This window comes from Corylus avellana, chromosome ca3 (assembly GCF_901000735.1).
Source record: "Corylus avellana chromosome ca3, CavTom2PMs-1.0".
Classification (NCBI taxonomy): Eukaryota; Viridiplantae; Streptophyta; class Magnoliopsida; order Fagales; family Betulaceae; genus Corylus; species Corylus avellana.
In genome coordinates, this window is record NC_081543.1 from 20,233,149 (window position 1) to 20,251,249 (window position 18,101).

The 18,101-nt window shown below is 40.3% G+C and overlaps 2 protein-coding genes across 2 annotated transcripts; both read right to left on the reverse strand.

Annotated features, from left to right (window-relative positions):
* Positions 1-9,956: 9,956 nt before the first annotated feature.
* LOC132174250 (uncharacterized) lies at positions 9,957-12,744 on the reverse strand. Its single transcript, XM_059585937.1, has 3 exons — positions 11,658-12,744; positions 11,114-11,400; positions 9,957-10,982 (listed from the first exon to the last, which is right to left on the reverse strand). Exons 1-3 carry the CDS (start codon positions 12,742-12,744, stop codon positions 9,957-9,959), a joined length of 2,400 nt encoding a protein of 799 aa, XP_059441920.1.
* Positions 12,745-12,747: 3 nt separating this feature from the next.
* LOC132174251 (uncharacterized) lies at positions 12,748-14,747 on the reverse strand. The gene is made up of 3 exons (XM_059585938.1): positions 14,454-14,747; positions 13,489-14,363; positions 12,748-13,444 (listed from the first exon to the last, which is right to left on the reverse strand). Exons 1-3 carry the CDS (start codon positions 14,745-14,747, stop codon positions 12,748-12,750), a joined length of 1,866 nt encoding a protein of 621 aa, XP_059441921.1.
* Between the last annotated feature and the right edge of the window lie 3,354 nt (positions 14,748-18,101).

The following is an 18,101-nucleotide window of genomic DNA, read 5'->3' on the forward strand; positions in this document are numbered from 1 at the left end:
AGTGAATTTTTAACTTCAGATGACTTTGATGACCACTCTGCTAGTGAATTCTCTGACAATGATTTCAAAATTGGTTGTAATGATTCTTGTTGCAAAAATGTCAAAACCTACAATGTTCTCACAAAAACTGAAGAACAAGAAAATTTGCTAATCACTTTAATTTCAAAAATTAAAAATCCTGAATTAAAAGAAGACTACCTTAAAAAACTTAGGAATAGGATAATTAAAAATGCTAATAAACTTATCAATGCAAAAATCTCACTTGATGAAACTTTGGAACAATTTTCTAAACAAAAATCCAAAGTGATTACTATCTCAAATATGCAGCATAAGATTAGTAATATCAAGAAAAAAATTGTTGATTTAAAAAATGACTTGCACTGTATTAAAACTGATAATAACGATTTAAAACAACAACTTTTAGTACTGAAACTTCAAGATTGTTTTCACGATAAAAATTCTGATGATAAACAATCTGAGTACTCTAATAAAAGAATCCAGCAACAAAGTGATTTCCGATAAAGTCAAGATTGTCAGTCTTATTGACAAAGTTGTTCCACCTAAATGGTATTCTAAAGTTAATATCATTGTTGCTCCTAATTATACTCTTGATGTCATTGCTTTGATTAATTCCGATACTGATTTGAATTGCATTCAAGAAGTGTTAGTACCTAGTAAATATTTTGAACAATCCACTGAAAAATTAAATTTTGCCAATGGAAGTCGTTTACAAATTAAGTATGAATTGAATAATATTCATGTTTGCCAGAACAATGTTTGTTTTCATACTACTGATGTCCTTGTTAAAAATATGTCTGATAAAGTTATTTTTGGCCTTCCTTTCATTGCCATGTTATATCATTTCACTGTTAATGAAACTGGTGTTTCAACCATTAAAATAGGTGTTAAAGTAAAATTTCATTTTGCTTCCAAATTTGACATTGATGTTAGTTGTTTGAACATTATCTCTGCTAAAACTAAGCATTTAAACTTTTTTAAATAAGAAGTTAAATACAAAAAAATTGCTAAACAACTGTCTGATAAATTGCTGCAATCTAAGATTGTGGCTTTCAATACTTTGATCATTGATCTCGTTTGCTTTGAACTTCCTACTTGCCTTTTGGCATAGGAAAAAACACATTGTTTCTTTACCATATATTAAAGATTTTTCTGAAAATAAAATTCCCAGTAAAGCTAGGCCGATCCAAATGAATGCTGAAACTTTAGATTTTTGCCAAAAAGAAATTGTTTATTTACTTGTTAAAGTTATCATTCGCAACAACAAGTCTCCTTGGTCTTGTGTCGCTTTTTATGTTATAAAAAATGCTGAAGTTGAAAGGGGAACCCCTAGGTTAGTAATTAATTACAAACCGCTCAATGATGTGCTAGAGTGGATCAGGTACCCCATCCCTAATATGAAGGACTTAGTTAGTTGCATTAGTGAGGCTCTAGTCTTTTCTAAGTTCGATATGAAGTCAGGGTTTTGGCAAATCCAGATTAATGATAAGGATAGGTATAAGATTGCTTCTACTACCCCTTTTGGGCATTATGAGTGGAACATCATGCCTTTTGGTCTGAAGAATGCTCATAGTGAATTCCAAAACATTATGAACGATATTTTCAATCCCTTCAGTCATTTTGCCATCGTTTACATTGATGATGTTTTGATTTATTTAATATCTATTGATGAACACTGGAAACATTTGAATTTGTTTCTAGACACAGTCAAACACAATGGACTTGTTGTCTCTGCTAAACAGATTATGACCAAAATTATATTCCTTAGTTTTGATATTTCTGAAGGTCAGATTAGATCCATTGATAAAGCTATTTAGTTCGCTAATAAATTTCCTAATGATATCACTGATAAAACCTAGCTCCAGAGATTCTTAGGTTCTTTAAATTACATTGCGGATTTCTACAAAGACCTGAGAAAATATTGCAAGCCTTTGTTTGACCGTTTACAAAATCCTCCTCCTCCTTGGACTAGTATTCACTCATTAAAGAGATTAAAACTCATGTTAAGACCTTACCCTGCTTAGATATTCCTTCCGATAAGGCTTTCAAAATCGTTGAAACTGATGCTTTTGAAATTGGCTTCGGACGCATTCTGAAACAAGTTGTTTCTCCAAGATCTCCCGAACAAATTGTTCGATTTCTTTCCGGATCCTGGAACAATACGCAAGCTAGTTATAGTACTATTAAGAAAGAAATTCTTTCTGTCGTTTTATGCATTACTAAATTTCAATCTGATTTGTTAAATCAAAAGTTTTCATTACACATTGATTGTAAATCTGCTGAATACATTCTGAAAAAAGATGTTGAAAACATTACATCAAAACAAATTTTTGCCACATGGCAAGCCATTTTAAGCGTTTTTTATTTTGATATTGAATATATTAAAGATTCTATTAACTCTATTCCAGATTTTCTCACTCGTGAATTTTTGCGGTGCGAGCATGGCAAGCAAAAATGATGAGGGGAAGATTGACTCCAAGGCTTTGGTCTTAAAACTAGAGTCTACCATTTCTGCTCCCATTACTAATTCATCTATTGCTCTTGCTAACCGTTTCTTGGCTTTTAGCCCCGGATCACCAGTTACTTACTTCAGTGCTCTCGTTTCAGATTATGACCCTTTTTGTCATTTCTTCTAAAAAATCCACTATTCCTTTCATTAAATACGATAGCTTATGTTGTTCTTCCTCATTCCGAACATTTATTTCATATTGAGATAAACCATTCTCACATTAAATCTCCTACTCAAATTGCCGTTTCTTACTTTCCTCCTCAGTTTCATTGGATCCCTGAGCATCCTCTGAAAACTCTTTCATACTACACTAATATCCTGCTCCAGACAAAGTCTATTCATTTCAACCCATTTACAGTAAAACTGAACCCAAAAAACTACTTTTATCATAGTGTCTATTTTGATAGAATCATTCCTGAAAAAGATTAAGGGGAACATCCCTCGAACCCAAGAAAATTGGAAGATTTCTCCATCCCGTTCTGCTATTATGATTACATTGATGCTTAGTCCAAATTCATGCTCTACCAAAATCCCAAGTTTGACCACTCTTGGTTCATAAACTTTGATAAAGAATTTGGAGGCATCCCCCCTCTTTAGTTCTCCAGATGGTGGATGAAATTTGGTCTTTTTCCTGATATCCTCCCAATAAAACTCGTTGAAACTTTTATATCATTCAAAAATCTTTACAATACTGATGAACATAGGGCCAAATTTCCCCACGTTCTGCATTTTGTTAAAAAATTCAAAATTCCTTGGATCATAAAATGGCAATATGTCATTCTTGATGACAAGGTAGAACGACATTGGTATGTTAAATGGTGGGATAACTACCCACGAGTTGATAATTTTGTTGGCAATGTTAAGAATCTAGCCCATTTGCCAAAAATCCAAACCCCTCAAATTCCCAATCAATTAACCATTGGCAATCCTGCAAAACTGGTAACTCCTAGTACTTTTGTATCCCCTCCCAAAGAGACAGATACCGTTACTTCTGCTACTTCTTCCAGTTCTTCTAAGAAGAAAAAGAAAAGAATGACATTTTAAAAGCACTTCTGGAATCTCTCAATGATAATTCCGATGAATATGAAGAAGAAAATTCTGATGCATCTTCTGAAGCTACTTTTAATCCCATGAAAGAATGGTACGAAAATTCTGGTTTCCTTGGTGATAGCCCCGATAACTATTACCCCGGAATTGAAGATTTATAATCATTTGCCCTTCACAGTGGCACCGTTCATTTGCTCTTCACAGTGGCACCGTTCATTTTCCCTTCACAGTGGCACCATTCATTTCCCCTTCACAGTGGCACCGATTACTTGCCTTTTACAAAAGCACCGTTACATTTGCTCACTAGGGTACCATTTTTATTTCTGAAGACATTTGCCTATCATTATGACACAATTCAATCATTATTGCTACAATTTCTCATTTGTCTGCTGACATTACAATGCTACAGTTTCTCATTTGCCTGCAGACACTACAGTTCTGCTACAGTTTACTATAGTGCTACAATTTCTCATTTGTCTGCCGACACTACAATTCGGTTACAGTTTCTGCCATGTAGTTCTTTACTTTTACTGTTAACTTTATCAATGTAATTTTTATTTACCCATTGGATTTTGTCTATAAAAATGACGAATCCCTCTCAGTGTACGGCAGAGGCTTTTAGCCTAAACACTGAACTCATTCTGCAACTATCCTGCCTACTACTTGTAATGTGTTATGCTCTTGTGTACTTTCGCTATTTCTAAACTACGTTTGAATCTGTAAGTGCTCTTGTTAATCAAATCTTTTGATATCTTTTCATTATCAATCTTTTTCATTTCTCTATTATACGTATGTAATTGGCACATGGCACTACCTACAACTTTAATTTGTACGTACGTAACAATTGCGACAATTAATTTGGGTTTATTCTCTTCTTTATAGGTTGTGTTGTGATGACCCGAATAATTAATATAGGTTGAAATATATATATATATATATATAGAGAGAGAGAGAGAGAGAGAGAATGAGATTGAGCACGTTGTGGCTCGTGAGTATTAGATCAAAAAGGGCTTGAAAATCTAAGTTAAAAGACTTCTAATTAATATCCTGTTTTAATGTCTCCAAGAGGTAGCTCAATCGGATGTGACTACATTTAATGAAGCGGAGGTCACTAGTTCGAATCCTCCTCCCTCCTCCTTGTGCGGACATGTCAAAAAAAAAAAATCTTGTTTTAACGAGACCAAAAATGCCATATGTCAATTGGAAACGTGCATATGCAGAAAATCGAACTGGTAGGATCAAATCTTGGGTGATCGCATTCGAATGAAAAAGCATTCTTAAAAGTGATCGAATGGTAAATGAAAATCAACGGCTTAGGTCATAGCACACATAATTTAAGTGAGAAGTGATCACGCATAGCACAATTAAGCCCATTCGAATGAGGTTATCTTCAATTCCGTTTGAACGAGAATGTACAATGTGTGTAAATTCGAGTGGTTAAAACGTGAAATGAAGGAAGAAATCTCCCTCCCAAACGTTCCAACAATCAAAAGAGAGGTGAGCATTGTTGGTACACAGTTTTCCGGGATGGTGATGTGGCACGCCTTCAGGTGGTGCGATGGGCTTCAGCGATATTTCAGACTACACACAGAAGAGAACAAATAGGATTAGAGCCCCCCGGTGGTGTCCCGGCGGGGGAACTCCGATGCCTAAGTTAGAAACTGAGGAAAGAGTGTTTAAGCAATCAAAGTTTTCAAAGCTAGGATTGCACTTACCTTTGATGGAAATCGAGAGCTGTATTTATAGGCATGGAGTAGAGTTTGTCTCCTGCATATCTTGGGACTCTTATCCCTGAATATCTGGTTTACAGTTATTCTGTTAAGGGATGAATCTTGGGATGAGATAGTAAGCCATCGTTTGACGTATATTGCCTTTTGAATTTAAATAGCCTCTTATCCCGCTAGTATAGGGATTGTTTGTTGAAGGCTTCTTTCGAATGTAGGATAATGTTTACTGAAATGAATTTGAATCTTTGTATATCCTTAACTGTATAATGGCAACTTTACCCTTGGTATTCTGACATATTCGCATTCGGTGTAATGTCTCAGATCTGACGTCTGACTCCTATCCGAGGGATGGTTTCGGAGTCAGATCCCGAGACTGTGCCGGTTTATGAGGCCTTCTCGGGGAAAGCTATTTCGAGGCCTTGTCAGATTTCCCGTTTAGTCAAGATCGGGTTTGGAGTTTATTGGGTTTAAATAGCGGATTCATGACCCAATAGTTACCCCCAAATTTCTCGACTTGTAAGATTATGGAAATTTTTTCTTAGAAATGGATCAGCATTCTGGAACTATGCTTGGAGAAAAATCCGAGACCTTGGCATCGGGAAATTTGAATTTTGAATTTTGGCGGGAAATTCTGAAACCAATTTTTGCCGAGACGGTTGACCTGACCGAGGGTGCATCGGTCGCTCCACGTGTCGTTGCCGGGACAGGCGTCTATTCAATTGCCAGCTGTCAGCCGTTTTGCGGAATTCACAGGGGCGCCTTTCCTGCCTCATTTATTGTGCAAACTCGGGGAAGACTTCGGGTTTTACGCCCTTATCCCTGCTTTATAAAAACCTCTTTTCCTAGGGTTTCTCTTTTATTCGTACCAAGTCTCTGTGCCTCTTGTTCTTCTCTGATCTGTTTCCCTTCTCTGCACTATTTTTCCTCCTCTACTCTGCTTTGACTATGTCTCAAGGAGAAGGTTCAGGATCTGATGGTGGTTTAGGAAAGACATACCCAGCCTTGTGGAAGCCTGATCTGACCTCGACTGACGAGCGGCGAATTAGATTGGACTGTTACATTCCTAAATCGGTGAAGTTTCGTTTTGATGATGAGAGGAAGGGCGCTATCGTGGATGCTGGGAGCCACGAGGTCTGCCTTTATGAAGAAATGTTTCGGGTAGGCCTCAAGCTCCCTTTCCCCAAAATTGTTCGCGAACTCCTTAGCCGCTTGAACCTGGCACCCCACCAGTTGGTTCCTAACGGCTGGAGGATGTTCTTCGCTTGTGCAGTTGTTTGGCCCATGGCCCATGGCCCATGGCCCAATAGCAATGGACTTTACAGCTTTCAATCGAGTAACCACAACTGGAAAAACAAATATTTCTTTGCTCAGGGGCAATGGGAATTTGCTCCTGGAGAGAAGGCGGAGGGGCCTTGAGTGCCTCGGGAGACGACTACCCCCAATTTGGGCCTACACAAGAGTTGGTGTTTGTCGGAGGAGGAGACAGTCCGAGTCAACATGGTTCTGTCCTGGGTTCAGAATAATGAGTCTGCCATGACCTTCAGGCAACTGGTTACTAGTAACACATTGAACCGCTGTCTTTATAACAATAGAGAAGACATAGGTGGGTCTCGGAAGAGACCATCCCGTCCCGCTGTCTGTTTGGGCGCTCCAGCGGCCAATACTCGTGGTGCTACCCCTCGCAAGCCTATATTGGACAAGGGCAAAGAGAAGATAGAAGAGTCTAGGGTAAAACAAACCCTACACTTGGTTGATGAGCCCGAGGAACGCGAAGCTCCTCCGATGAAGAAAAAAAGACTAGTAAAGGGCAAAGGCCTTGCTGTCGAGTCCGAAAAGGGAAATCCCTTTTTGCTGATCTTCTGGTTGCTCGGAGGAAGGCGAACCCTGAGCCTGATGTGGCCCCTGTATCCGCTTATCAAAACATTCTTGCTAACCATCCGATTGCCACCACTACTTTGACGGCAACCCCCTTAAATTCCCCTAGAGCTGCTGCTACTACCGCTATTCCTGTGGAGTCAGTGTCACCGGTCCATTCCGGTCCCAACATTCGACACCTTTTAGTTGATCCGTTTTCGGACAGCTCTGTAGGGATGGATGCGGAAGAGAATAGACCGCATGTTGAGGAAGAAGTGAGGCCTCAGATGATGTCCCCGATAGCCGAGGAGCAAACTCAGGTCCCAGCTTCTGCTCCCGAGGCTTTGTCTCGAGCTCCGACACTGGCTCCTGAGGCCGAGGTTGGTGCTGGTTTCGAAACCTCAGGCTATTCCCTGGTGAAGCCTAGGAATGTAGAATGGACCGTGGGAGAACCCTTGTCTCGGCTTGGCAGGCAATTGTTGGGGAACCCATTTCAAGCTTGGATAGAGCTGGTTCCTCAAGAGAGCTTAACGAGCGAACGAGATATCTCTGCTAGGGGTATGGCAGAGTCAATGTTATTCAACCAATTGTGTGTAAGTATTATTCTTCATAAAGCTTTCCTTTTGCTTTAGTCATTTTCCATTTGATTAACTTTATCTATTGCAGGGAGTGATGAAGTCGGTAGTTTCATACTGCTACTTAAGGAAGTTTATCGAGGAGTCTGCCTCAGAATCCGAGAGCCTTCGAGGCAGGCTTGCAACTTCTGAGGCTGAAAATGCTAAGCTGAGAGATACGCTAGCTCAGCAAGACAAAGAACTGCTCCGTCTTGGCCAACAGCAGTCGACGGCCCAGACACAGTTTGAACAAGCCGAGTCCAGGATCTCGGCTCTATCTTCCGAGTTGCAGACCCTCCGTGCTGATCATTCAAAGCTTCAAGAGGATCATTCCATCATGAAGGAGGACCTGCATCAACTTGAGGAGAAGCACGGGGAGGTCCTAGAGCAGTTAAAGGCTTCTCAAGCGGAGAATGCTGGCCAAAATACGAGGATTGAAGAAGTTACCAAAGGTCCGACTGTCGCTGAGGAGCAACTTAAGTTCTTCCGAGGGAAGCTTGAAGAGATGAAGTTACGACTTAAAGAGGCCGAGGCCCAGTCCTCTAACTATTTGGAACAACTATCATACGCTTCTTAGACTCGGGATAGTGCCTGGGCCGACGGAATCATTCTTGGTTTTGAGACCTTTCGGTCTTGGACCAAGGATCCGACTCGCACCATTGACCTTGATACAGTCCAGCCTGAGACTATTCCTGTTTCCGATAAGGCTTTGAAGCAACTGATCAGTCTTGGGTCAGACTTGATGCCCGATGCTGAAGGGATCAACAGATTCGCTCATCAACCATTTTCGGGTTCCGAGGAGTCCTCAGGTGATGAAAGGACTGCTTCTGGTCATGGTGCCGAGACCCCCTATGTGCTTCTAAGGCCCCTTCTAAAGATCCCAAAGAAGACTAAACCCCTTGGTTTTGGTGCTGAAACCCTAAAGAAGCTAATTTTGTTTTTTTTTTTTTTTTGTAAATGAAGAATTTGAGATTTTAATGAGATTTTGTTTATACTTCTAGCTTTGTAAATGAATACTTGCTCTTAATAGATTACTTTTTCTGAAGTTTGTTTAGCTTTTTTCGAGCACACCTTTTTTTTTTCGTAAGGATTTCTATTCTTGACAAGCTACTGGCTCGGCTTTCTTCGAACACACCTTTGTTTTGAAGGTTCTACGTTCTTTACAAGCCATTTGGCGTAACCTTCTTTGGATACACCTTGCTTGAAGGTTTTACATCCTTGACAGGTTACTGACTTTAACCTTCTTTGGACACACCTTGTTTGAAGGTTCTACGTCCTTTACCGGTTTTGACTTATGAAAGTTACAAATCTTTTTTAGTGACCTGTTGGTCATTTATGTCGAGGGTAGTTTTAACTTACCTTGCTTTGGAATGTTAAAAGATGATTGAAACTCTGGGAGATTCTTTTATTTAAAAAAGTAATGAAAATTACAGGAAAAATAAGAATCAAACGAAAATCAAATAAGAATCACCTTTCTGAAATAAGCTAGACAAAGTACTTTTTTAGGTGCTTGGCATTCCACGGCCTGGGGAGTGTTTTTCCTTCCATACTCTCAAGGTAGTAAGCTCTCGCCCTTCTACACTTGATCACTCTGTAGGGTCCTTCCCAGTTCGGAGCTAACTTCCCTTCCATAGGGTCTCTGGTAGCAATGGTGGTCTTGCGCAAGACTAGGTCCCCAATCTTAAAACTTCTGTGCTTGACTCCTTTATTAAAATACCGAGTCGCTCTCTCCTGGTATGCCGCCATAGTTACTCGGGCTTGGTCTCGCTTCTCTTGTAACAGGTCAAAGTGTAGTTTGAGCCCTTCATTGTTAGTTTCGGAATGAAAGGATTCGACTCGGTAACTTCCCGAGCCTATCTCGGCTGGGATGACTGCCTCGGTTCCAAAAGCCATAGCGTATGGAGACTCCTCTGTGGGTATTCTCTTGGTTGTTCGATATGCCTATAAAACTTCTGGGAGGTCATCTGCACAGTCCCCCTTCCGATCTCCAAGTTTTTTCTTCAACATTTTGAAAATTGTTTTGTTAGTCACTTCTACTTGTCCATTTGCCTGAGGATGGGCTGGAGACGAGTAGTAGTTTCTAATATGGAGCTTCGCACACCATTCTCGAAATGATTCACAGTCAAATTGCTTTCCGTTATCAGTTACAAAGGCATGAGGAATACCATAACGGCAAACAACATTCTTCTACAAGAACCTTTCGATGCTCTTGGCCGTAATGTTCACTAGAGCTTCTACTTCTGCCCATTTTGTGAAATAATCCACTGCCACAACCGCGAAACGCATACCCCCTTTTCCACGAGGTAGTGGTCTTACTATATCTACCCCCCATTGTGAGAAGGGCCGTAGCGAGGAGATTGAGCTTAAGTCTTCTGGGGGTTGCTTTGCGATGTTTGCGAAGCGTTGGCATTTGTCACAATTTCTTACCATTTGTACCGAGTCCCGATTTATATTCGGCCAGTAGAAACCGGCTCTGACTGCTTTATGTGCCAATACTCTCGCTCCCGAGTGATTGCCGCAGATTCCTTCATGGATCTCGCGGAGTACATAATCTCCTTCTTCCTTTGAGATACATTTGAGTAGCGGTAGCATGAAGCCCCGTTTGTATAGGACTCCATTAATTATGGTAAATCTAGCAGCCTTAATTTTGATTTGAGTTGCTGATTTTTTATCTGACGGGAGAGTTCCCTGTTCTAAATATTCCCTTATGCTCCTCTGCCATTTAGATACGGTCTCGGTAACTGAGACCGAGACCGTCTCGGGTATGGCAGGTCTCGACAAAACCTGAATTGGTACCTCAGGTTCTTCAACACCGCTAACTGCTGTTGATGCTTTTCGGGCCAGCTGGTCCGCCCTTTCATTCTCTTCTCTCGGGATCTTCATAATACATAATTTCCTAAAGGCATTTTGTAAATCCTGTACCTTTGACAGATATTGCTTCATCTTATCTCCTCTGGCTTCAAACTCTCCCCGGATGTGTCCAACAATCACCTGGGAGTCACTCCGTAGCTCAACAAAATCGGCTCCCATCTCTCGGGCTAAACCGAGTCCTACCAGAACTGCCTCATACTCGGTTTCGTTATTAGTGGTCTTGAACTCCAACCTTAGGGAACTACATAATTCTTCTCCATCCGGGGTGATTAATACTACTCCAGCTCCACCATTCTTCCTTGTAGATGATCCGTCTACGTAGACTACCCCTGTTTCCTCTTTCTGCCATTCTGTGGTGGCAGGTAGATTAGTGAATTCTGCTAAGAATTCCTTGGGAGGAACTCAATATCAAATTCTCCGAGTTCGATCCCCTAGTTCGCTAATCTGCGAGACAAATCTAACTTTCTGAGCACTTTCTTCAATGGGTACTCGGTCAAGACTCTGATAGTGTGAGCTTGGAAATACAGGCGTAGTTTCCTTGAAGCAATAATCAACGCAAATGCTAACTTCTCCATCTGAGGGTACCGCTCTTCTGCTCCCCTCAATGCTCTACTTATAAAGTAGACCGGTTTCTGAACACCGTCTTCTTCTCGGATAAGGGCCGCACTTATAGTTGTTGGGGAAACAGCCAGTTTAAATACAAAGCTTCCCCGGGAACGACTCTGCTTAACAGAGGTGTGCTGGTCAGATACTTCTTCAGCTGTTCAAAGGCTTCTTCACACTCTGTAGACCATTCAAATGCCTTCCTTAGGATTCTGAAGAAGGGTAGGCATTTGTCTGTCGACCGAGAGATGAATCGGTTTAACGCTGCAATTCTGCCCGTCAACTGCTGGAGTTGCTTCGTATTTTTAGGTAACTGCATATCCAACACTGCTTGGATCTTTTCGGGATTAGCTTCTATTCCTCAGTTTGACACCATATAACCGAGAAATTTTCCCGAGGCCACTCCAAACGTACACTTTGCGGGATTCAATTTCATCCCATATTTCTTTAAGGTTCCAAAAGTCTCCTGCAAGTCTTCTATATGACCTTCTGGTAGCATGCTTTTGACCAACATGTCATCGACATATAAATCCATATTACAGCCGATTTGGTCTCGGAACATCTTATTGACCAGTCTCTGATACGTCGCTCCGACGTTCTTGAGACCGAAAGGCAAAACCTTGTAGCAATACAAGCCTCGATCAGTGATGAATGCAGTCTTTTCTTGGTCTTCTAGATGCATATAAATCTGGTTGTAACCAGAAAAAGCGTCGATAAAGCTCAACAGGCCGTATCTCGCTGTCGAGTCCACCAGCGCACCAATGCATGGTAGAGGAAAGCTGTCCTTCGAGCACGCCTTATTAAGGTCTGTGAAGTCTACACACATTTTCCACTTCCCACTGGATTTTTTGACCAGCACCACATTAGCCAACCAGTCGAGATAATAAACCTCCTCTATAAACCGAGCTTTAAGTAATTTCTCCACTTCCTCGGCGATAGCCATATTCCGTTCTGGGGCAAACTTTCTTCTCTTCTGTCTTACTAGCTTTATGTTTGGGTCCACATTGAGTTGGTGGACAATGTCATCGGGATTGATCCCCGGCATATCTTCATGAGTCCACGCAAACACCTCCATAATTTCTTGAAGAAAAGTTATGAGAGAGTCTCGGATTTTCGAGGCGAGCTGCGTTCCTACTTTCACTACTTTTCCTTCTTCCAATTTTACTTCTTCTAAAGGCTCGGCAGGTTCCCCTTTTAGGGGAACTTTACTTCGGCTGCCCACCATACCTACCGTTAAAGGGGAAGGTTCTGACTTCTTCAAGGAAATGTTATAACACTTCCTTGCCGTAACTTGATCTCCTTTTACCACTCCTACTCCCTCCTCAATAGGAAACTTCATCATTAAATGGTAAGTGGAAGTTACAGCCTTCAACTTATTAAGGGATGGTCGACCAATGATTGCGTTGTATGAAGACGGCCGATCAATCACTAAGAAATCAACCATAGTTGTGGACTGCCTTGGAGTCGTTCCTACTGTAACTGGTAGGGAGACGAGTCTCATTGGCTAAACTTGTTCCCCTACAAACCCTACCAGTGGTGAATCAAACGGTTGGATCCTGTTTCGTTCGACACCCATTTGTTTGAAAACCAGCCAATATAAAATGTTGGCTAAACTACCATTGTCTACCAAGACTCGGTGGATTTTATGGTTGGCCACCGTTAGCGTGACGACTAACACATCATCATGAGGAAATATTACCCCCCTTTCATCTTCTTCAGAAAAGGATATGGCCATCCTCGCTCTCCTTGCTATTTTTAGAGGTCTTTCGACCAACAGTACTTCGTTATCAGCTTTCGTTCTCCTCGCATAAGCTTTCCTAGATGAGCTAGAAATTCCTCCGCCAGCCAGTCCTCCCGAGATGGTGTGAATTTCCCTCACTACATCTTGATGGCGAGGCTGATGGAATTCTCTGTCTCGTCTTGGCTCCGCCTGCTGATCTTGCATCGGTTCAGCATACCGATCTTCTCTCGGCCTTGCCTCTCGGTTTCTGTGAGCTTCTCGGTCTCCTTCCAGTAACAGAGGCTCTTCATTTCTTCGTTGATTCCTCTCACCCGCTAGGAATTTCACCAACCTTCCGTTTCTGATATGGTTCTCAATCTCTTGCCTCAATGTTATGCATTCCTCGGTTAAATGACCATGATCGCAATGATACTCGCAATACTTCTGAGGATCACGTCTCTTAGGATCGCCCTTCAGCTTGCTTGGCCATTTGAAGGCAGGATCCCTCCTTATCTCCATGAATACCTCAGCATGCTAGTATTCAATGGACTGAACTTCGCGCTCTGCAATTTCCGAGGGTCCATTCTAGGATATGATGGGGCCACCTTCTCCGACCTTTTTACACTCTTCTCCTCCTTCTTTACAGCACTTGCCGGTGCTACCTTCTCCTTACTGCCCTTGGCCTCGAGCTTTTCCTTCTGGTTCTTCATGAGAGCCTTGACGGTTTCTTCTTGATTGATGTACTCATCAGCCTTTTTTATGAACTGACCGAGAGTCACTAACTTGGTACTTTTCGACAGCTCGGCCATCAAAGGCCCTTCAGCCCTTACTCCATGCATTAGAGCATCAAGTACTGTTTGCTCAGGAGGATTTTCAATCATCAACTTCTCCTGGTTAAATCTGAGCATGAACTCTTTTAATGACTCCTCCTTCTCCTGCACAAGGGACAACAAATAAGCCGGATTCTTCTTCCTCTTCCGGGTAGCCAAGAACTGACTCAAGAAGAGACGCCCGAGAGTCTTGAAATCGTCTATTGAATTGGCCGGAAGTTTGCCGAACCAATCTTTAGCTACTCCTGCTAAAGTTAAGGGAAAAACCCTACATGAAATTGCATCTGGGGTTCCATGGAGAATGAAATGCGCACGAAGACCTTCCATGTGTTCAGTTGGATCCCCAGTACCATTATAGAGATTGACTTGGGGCATCTTGAATTTATCAGGGAGAGGAAAATTCATGACCCGAGGGGTGAAGGGGAGACTTGTGTTTTCCATAAGTTCCCCCGCATTGGTTTGATCTCCGCCATCTACTATTTGACGAGCCATTTCATCGCATTTCTTCTTAAGCTCCTGCAAGTCGGCGTTAACGTTGCTCTCGTTATACCCTTCAGTGCGATGATCCTCCTGGCGAAAAGACTACTCCCTTCGAGATCTAGTATAACGAGACCTTTCATTCTGGACAGTATTATGATGGCTGGCTTGAGTTGAGCTTACTTCGTCTTCTTCCTCAAAACCTCGGGGCCTCTTTCCCCTATGGATCTCGGCGCGTCTTTCCCTCTCGCGCCTATCTTCTTGTCTCTTCATCCTTCTTTCCTCCCGCTCTTGATTCCTTCGGCTGTTTTGGCCTTCGGCAACCGTGAGCCTTGTAGCGAGGTCTTCGTTCTGCTTCTGCAAAGCCTTCATGGATTCAGTCATCTGCTTCATGAAATCTGCTAACTCTAGAGGAGCTCCAGCAGCCCCAGGAGGTACGCCGGGCTGTCGCACAGATTGGGAGCGTGTATTCACCATACCTAGAATAATAAAAAATGAAGGAAATAGCTAGGTTCCCACAGACGGCGCCAAACTGTTGGTACTCAGTTTTCCGGGATGGTGACGTGGCACGCCTTCGGGTGGTGCGATGGGCTTCGGCGATATTTCAGACTACACACAGAAGAGAACAAATAGGACTAGAGCCCCCCGGTGGTGTCCCGGCGGGGGAACTCCGATGCCTAAGTTAGAAACTGAGGAAAGAGTGTTTAAGCAATCAAAGTTTTCAAAGCCAGGATTGCACTTACCTTTGATGGAAATCGAGAGCTGTATTTATAGGCATGGAGTAGAGTTTGTCTCCCGCATATCTTGGGACTCTTATCCTTGAATATCTGGTTTACAGTTATTCTGTTAAGGGATGAATCTTGGGATGAGGTAGTAAGCCGTCGTTTGACGTATATTGCCTTTTGAATTTAAATAGCCTCTTATCCCGCTAGTATAGGGATTGTTTGTTGAAGGCTTCTTTCGAATGTAGGATAATGTTTACTGAAATGAATTTGAATCTTTGTATATCCTTAACTGTATAATGGCAACTTTACCCTTGGTATTCTGACTTATTCGCATTCGGTGTAATGTCTCGGATCTGACGTCTGACTCCTATCTGAGGGACGGTCTCGGAGTCAGATCCCGAGACTGTGCCGGTTTACGAGGCCTTCTCGGGAAAAGCTATTCTGAGGCCTTGTCAAATTTCCCGTTTAGTCAAGATCGGGTTTGGAGTCTATTGGGTTTAAATAGCGGATTCATGACCCAACAAGCATAAAGCTTGAACGTGTTGTAAGTTTAGAGAGAAAAACTGAAAAAGAGATCGAGGAAGCAAGTGAAGAAAGAGAGACGACTTGAAGGAGAAAACTATTTAAGGGTAAGTTTCCTTCACATTCATATCTTGTTTTTCCTAATTCAAAAAAAAAAAAAAAAAACCATCTTGTTTTTCCTTAATTTTTCATTCAGAAATCTTTACTTAGGCATCAGAAATGTTTCTCATCAACAAACCCAGTAAATCTTTTTTGGCTTACCTTCTGTCCATCTTATAGCTAGCTACCTTTGGTTGCTTACTGACATGTGGTCAACTAATTCGTTATGTATAAAGTATCTTGATTATTAATTAATTTATTAATTAAATTAGTGATTATGCAGAATGATTTGAACGTTTACTGAATTACTATTTATGAAATTAATTTCAAAGTCACAAAATTGCGTGGTAAATTATTTTATATATTCGTCCGACTTGTAGATATCTTCCTCAATTAAGTCTTAACCATTTTGAGTGGCACATTGTTTTTGTTGATTTATATACATATATATATATATAAATTCTTCTGAAAGAAGTCTATGTTCTAGACCCATTTACGTGCTACTAGAGAATGACGAGGTCATCGCTGCAGAGGAAAGTTCCAAAATAATAAAATAAATAAATAAAGACGAAAAATTTGACATAATTTTTATTAGTGTGGTGATTGAATCGTGATAGAAGTCAAGCAAAACCAGGACTATAGACAAAACGACAGACCCCGTGCCATTAAATTGGAATACCATTTTTTACATTTTATTTGAAATGAAAATACTTATTTTATGGTTTAAATTTTATTTTATTTTATTTAATGATGTACATAATAATACATGGACGTACTCTACAAATTCAGTGAAACCGTATTTATATCCTCTCTACTTCAAAATTAAATCTTGCAAATGAGAGGAAAATTTTGTCAAAAAAAAAAAGAAGGTGAAAAGACAAATATGTCCTCTCAATTACAAGAACCGTCTTTTCTCCAGCTCAAAAGAACTAAGGAAAAAACAAATAAGGCTTATTATTATTATTTTTTGATTAAAAAAGCATTTTCAAAATTAAATAAAAGAACATCAAATATATATACCATAAAATAAAATATTGACAGTGAAATAGGCTCCTAATCTTCAATATTCCACTTGCTATTCCAATTTGATTATGTCGTATAGGGGCATTGATCAAAGACCAAAAAAGTAAACAATTATATATAATTTTTTGTCTCCTCTTTCCAGGCTAGTTTGAATGAATAATCAACAAAGAAAACTCTCTAGATGCGTGTATGACATATTTGACTGGACCATCTCTTCCTATCCTATGACTAGACTATATCCTCCCAATTCAACGAGAGGAGAGCTTTTGAATTTGGGTAATGCGAAAGGGAACGCTGGCGTGCATGAACAGTTCATGCACACCAGCCACTTTTTTTTTTTTTTTTTAATATTTATAAAAAAAAAATTTGGTGTTCCCTGCATCATAACCCTTGAATTTTATTTGTGGATGAAAATCAAGTTTTTGACTTTTGCGATATATACCTACAATTTCTCCATATGCAAGTACATCGTGTACCGAGCCGAATTTACACGTGTCATATATACCTACAAATGGAGGGCATGATCATGCAAAAATTGTATAGTTTTTTTACTAGGAGTTTCTGACATGTATTTTTTGATGTGTCTCAACCGTTAAAAGGTTGGGTGTCAAAAAATTCAAGTTTTTAACGTGACATTTTCAACACGTCAAAATTTTTTGACGTGTCACAAACTGGAATGTCAAAATTTTTTTTTTTTGATGTTTTACTTTGTGAACGTCAAACAATTTTGACGTGCTGAAAATGCTACGTCAAAATTTTTTTTGACATTCTGGAGTTTCACCACGTCAGAAATTTTTGATGTGGCAAAACTGCCACATCAAAAATTTTTGAGAGATTTTTTGACGCGTCACTTCGTTTGACACATCAAAAATCTTTTTTTTTTTTTCAATTAAATATTTTATGTATTATTTTGGTTTATACCCAGATTTACGTATTAACCTGATATCCAATATCCAATATACATTCAATATCCAATATCAATATATATCCAGTATATCCAATATACATTCAATATCCATTATAAATCCATTCCAATATCCATTACATCATGATGTCGCTTCGGCATTAGAGTTAGAAGTTCATGAGTTCGAGCTCGAACTCAGTCAATTCACTCTTTTTTCAATATAATAGTTCATTTGTTGGGTCTCACATATTTAAAGTGAGTTTGAACCCACACGTAAGAAAGAGTGTTAAAGTATTATTAGTTAAATGATTAAGATTCCATTTGTTTCGACATAGAATATTTTCCGTCGGACCATGTTTTTAGCAAAAAAATTTTCTTGTGTTTGGCTTGTACAAAAAATTACAATTTTAGTAAACCTTAAATTACGATAATATCTTGACCGGGTCTTGACAGTGACTTGGCCGAGTCTCGTGAGTGTCGACCGAAAATATTTTTCGTCACACCAAACACCAAAAAAGTACGAAAAATATTTTCCAATGAAATAAACAAGTCTTAATT

What these genes read in the sequence shown, in the direction of transcription:
- LOC132174250 (XM_059585937.1), bottom strand. Translation starts at nt 12,744, where the DNA reads ATGAGACTCGTCTCCCTACCAGTTACAGTAGGAACGACTCCAAGGCAG. An exon ending in GAAATTGAATCCCGCAAAGT is followed by an intron (nt 11,401 to 11,657) that starts GTACGTTTGGAG and finishes GCCTTTGAACAG; the next exon opens with CTGAAGAAGTATCTGACCAG. An exon ending in CCGAGTACCCATTGAAGAAA is followed by an intron (nt 10,983 to 11,113) that starts GTGCTCAGAAAG and finishes ACAGAATGGCAG; the next exon opens with AAAGAGGAAACAGGGGTAGT.
- LOC132174251 (XM_059585938.1), bottom strand. Translation starts at nt 14,747, where the DNA reads ATGGTGAATACACGCTCCCAATCTGTGCGACAGCCCGGCGTACCTCCT. An exon ending in GTTTTGAGGAAGAAGACGAA is followed by an intron (nt 14,364 to 14,453) that starts GTAAGCTCAACT and finishes TCTTTTCGCCAG; the next exon opens with GAGGATCATCGCACTGAAGG. An exon ending in TTGAATACTAGCATGCTGAG is followed by an intron (nt 13,445 to 13,488) that starts GTATTCATGGAG and finishes CAAATGGCCAAG; the next exon opens with CAAGCTGAAGGGCGATCCTA.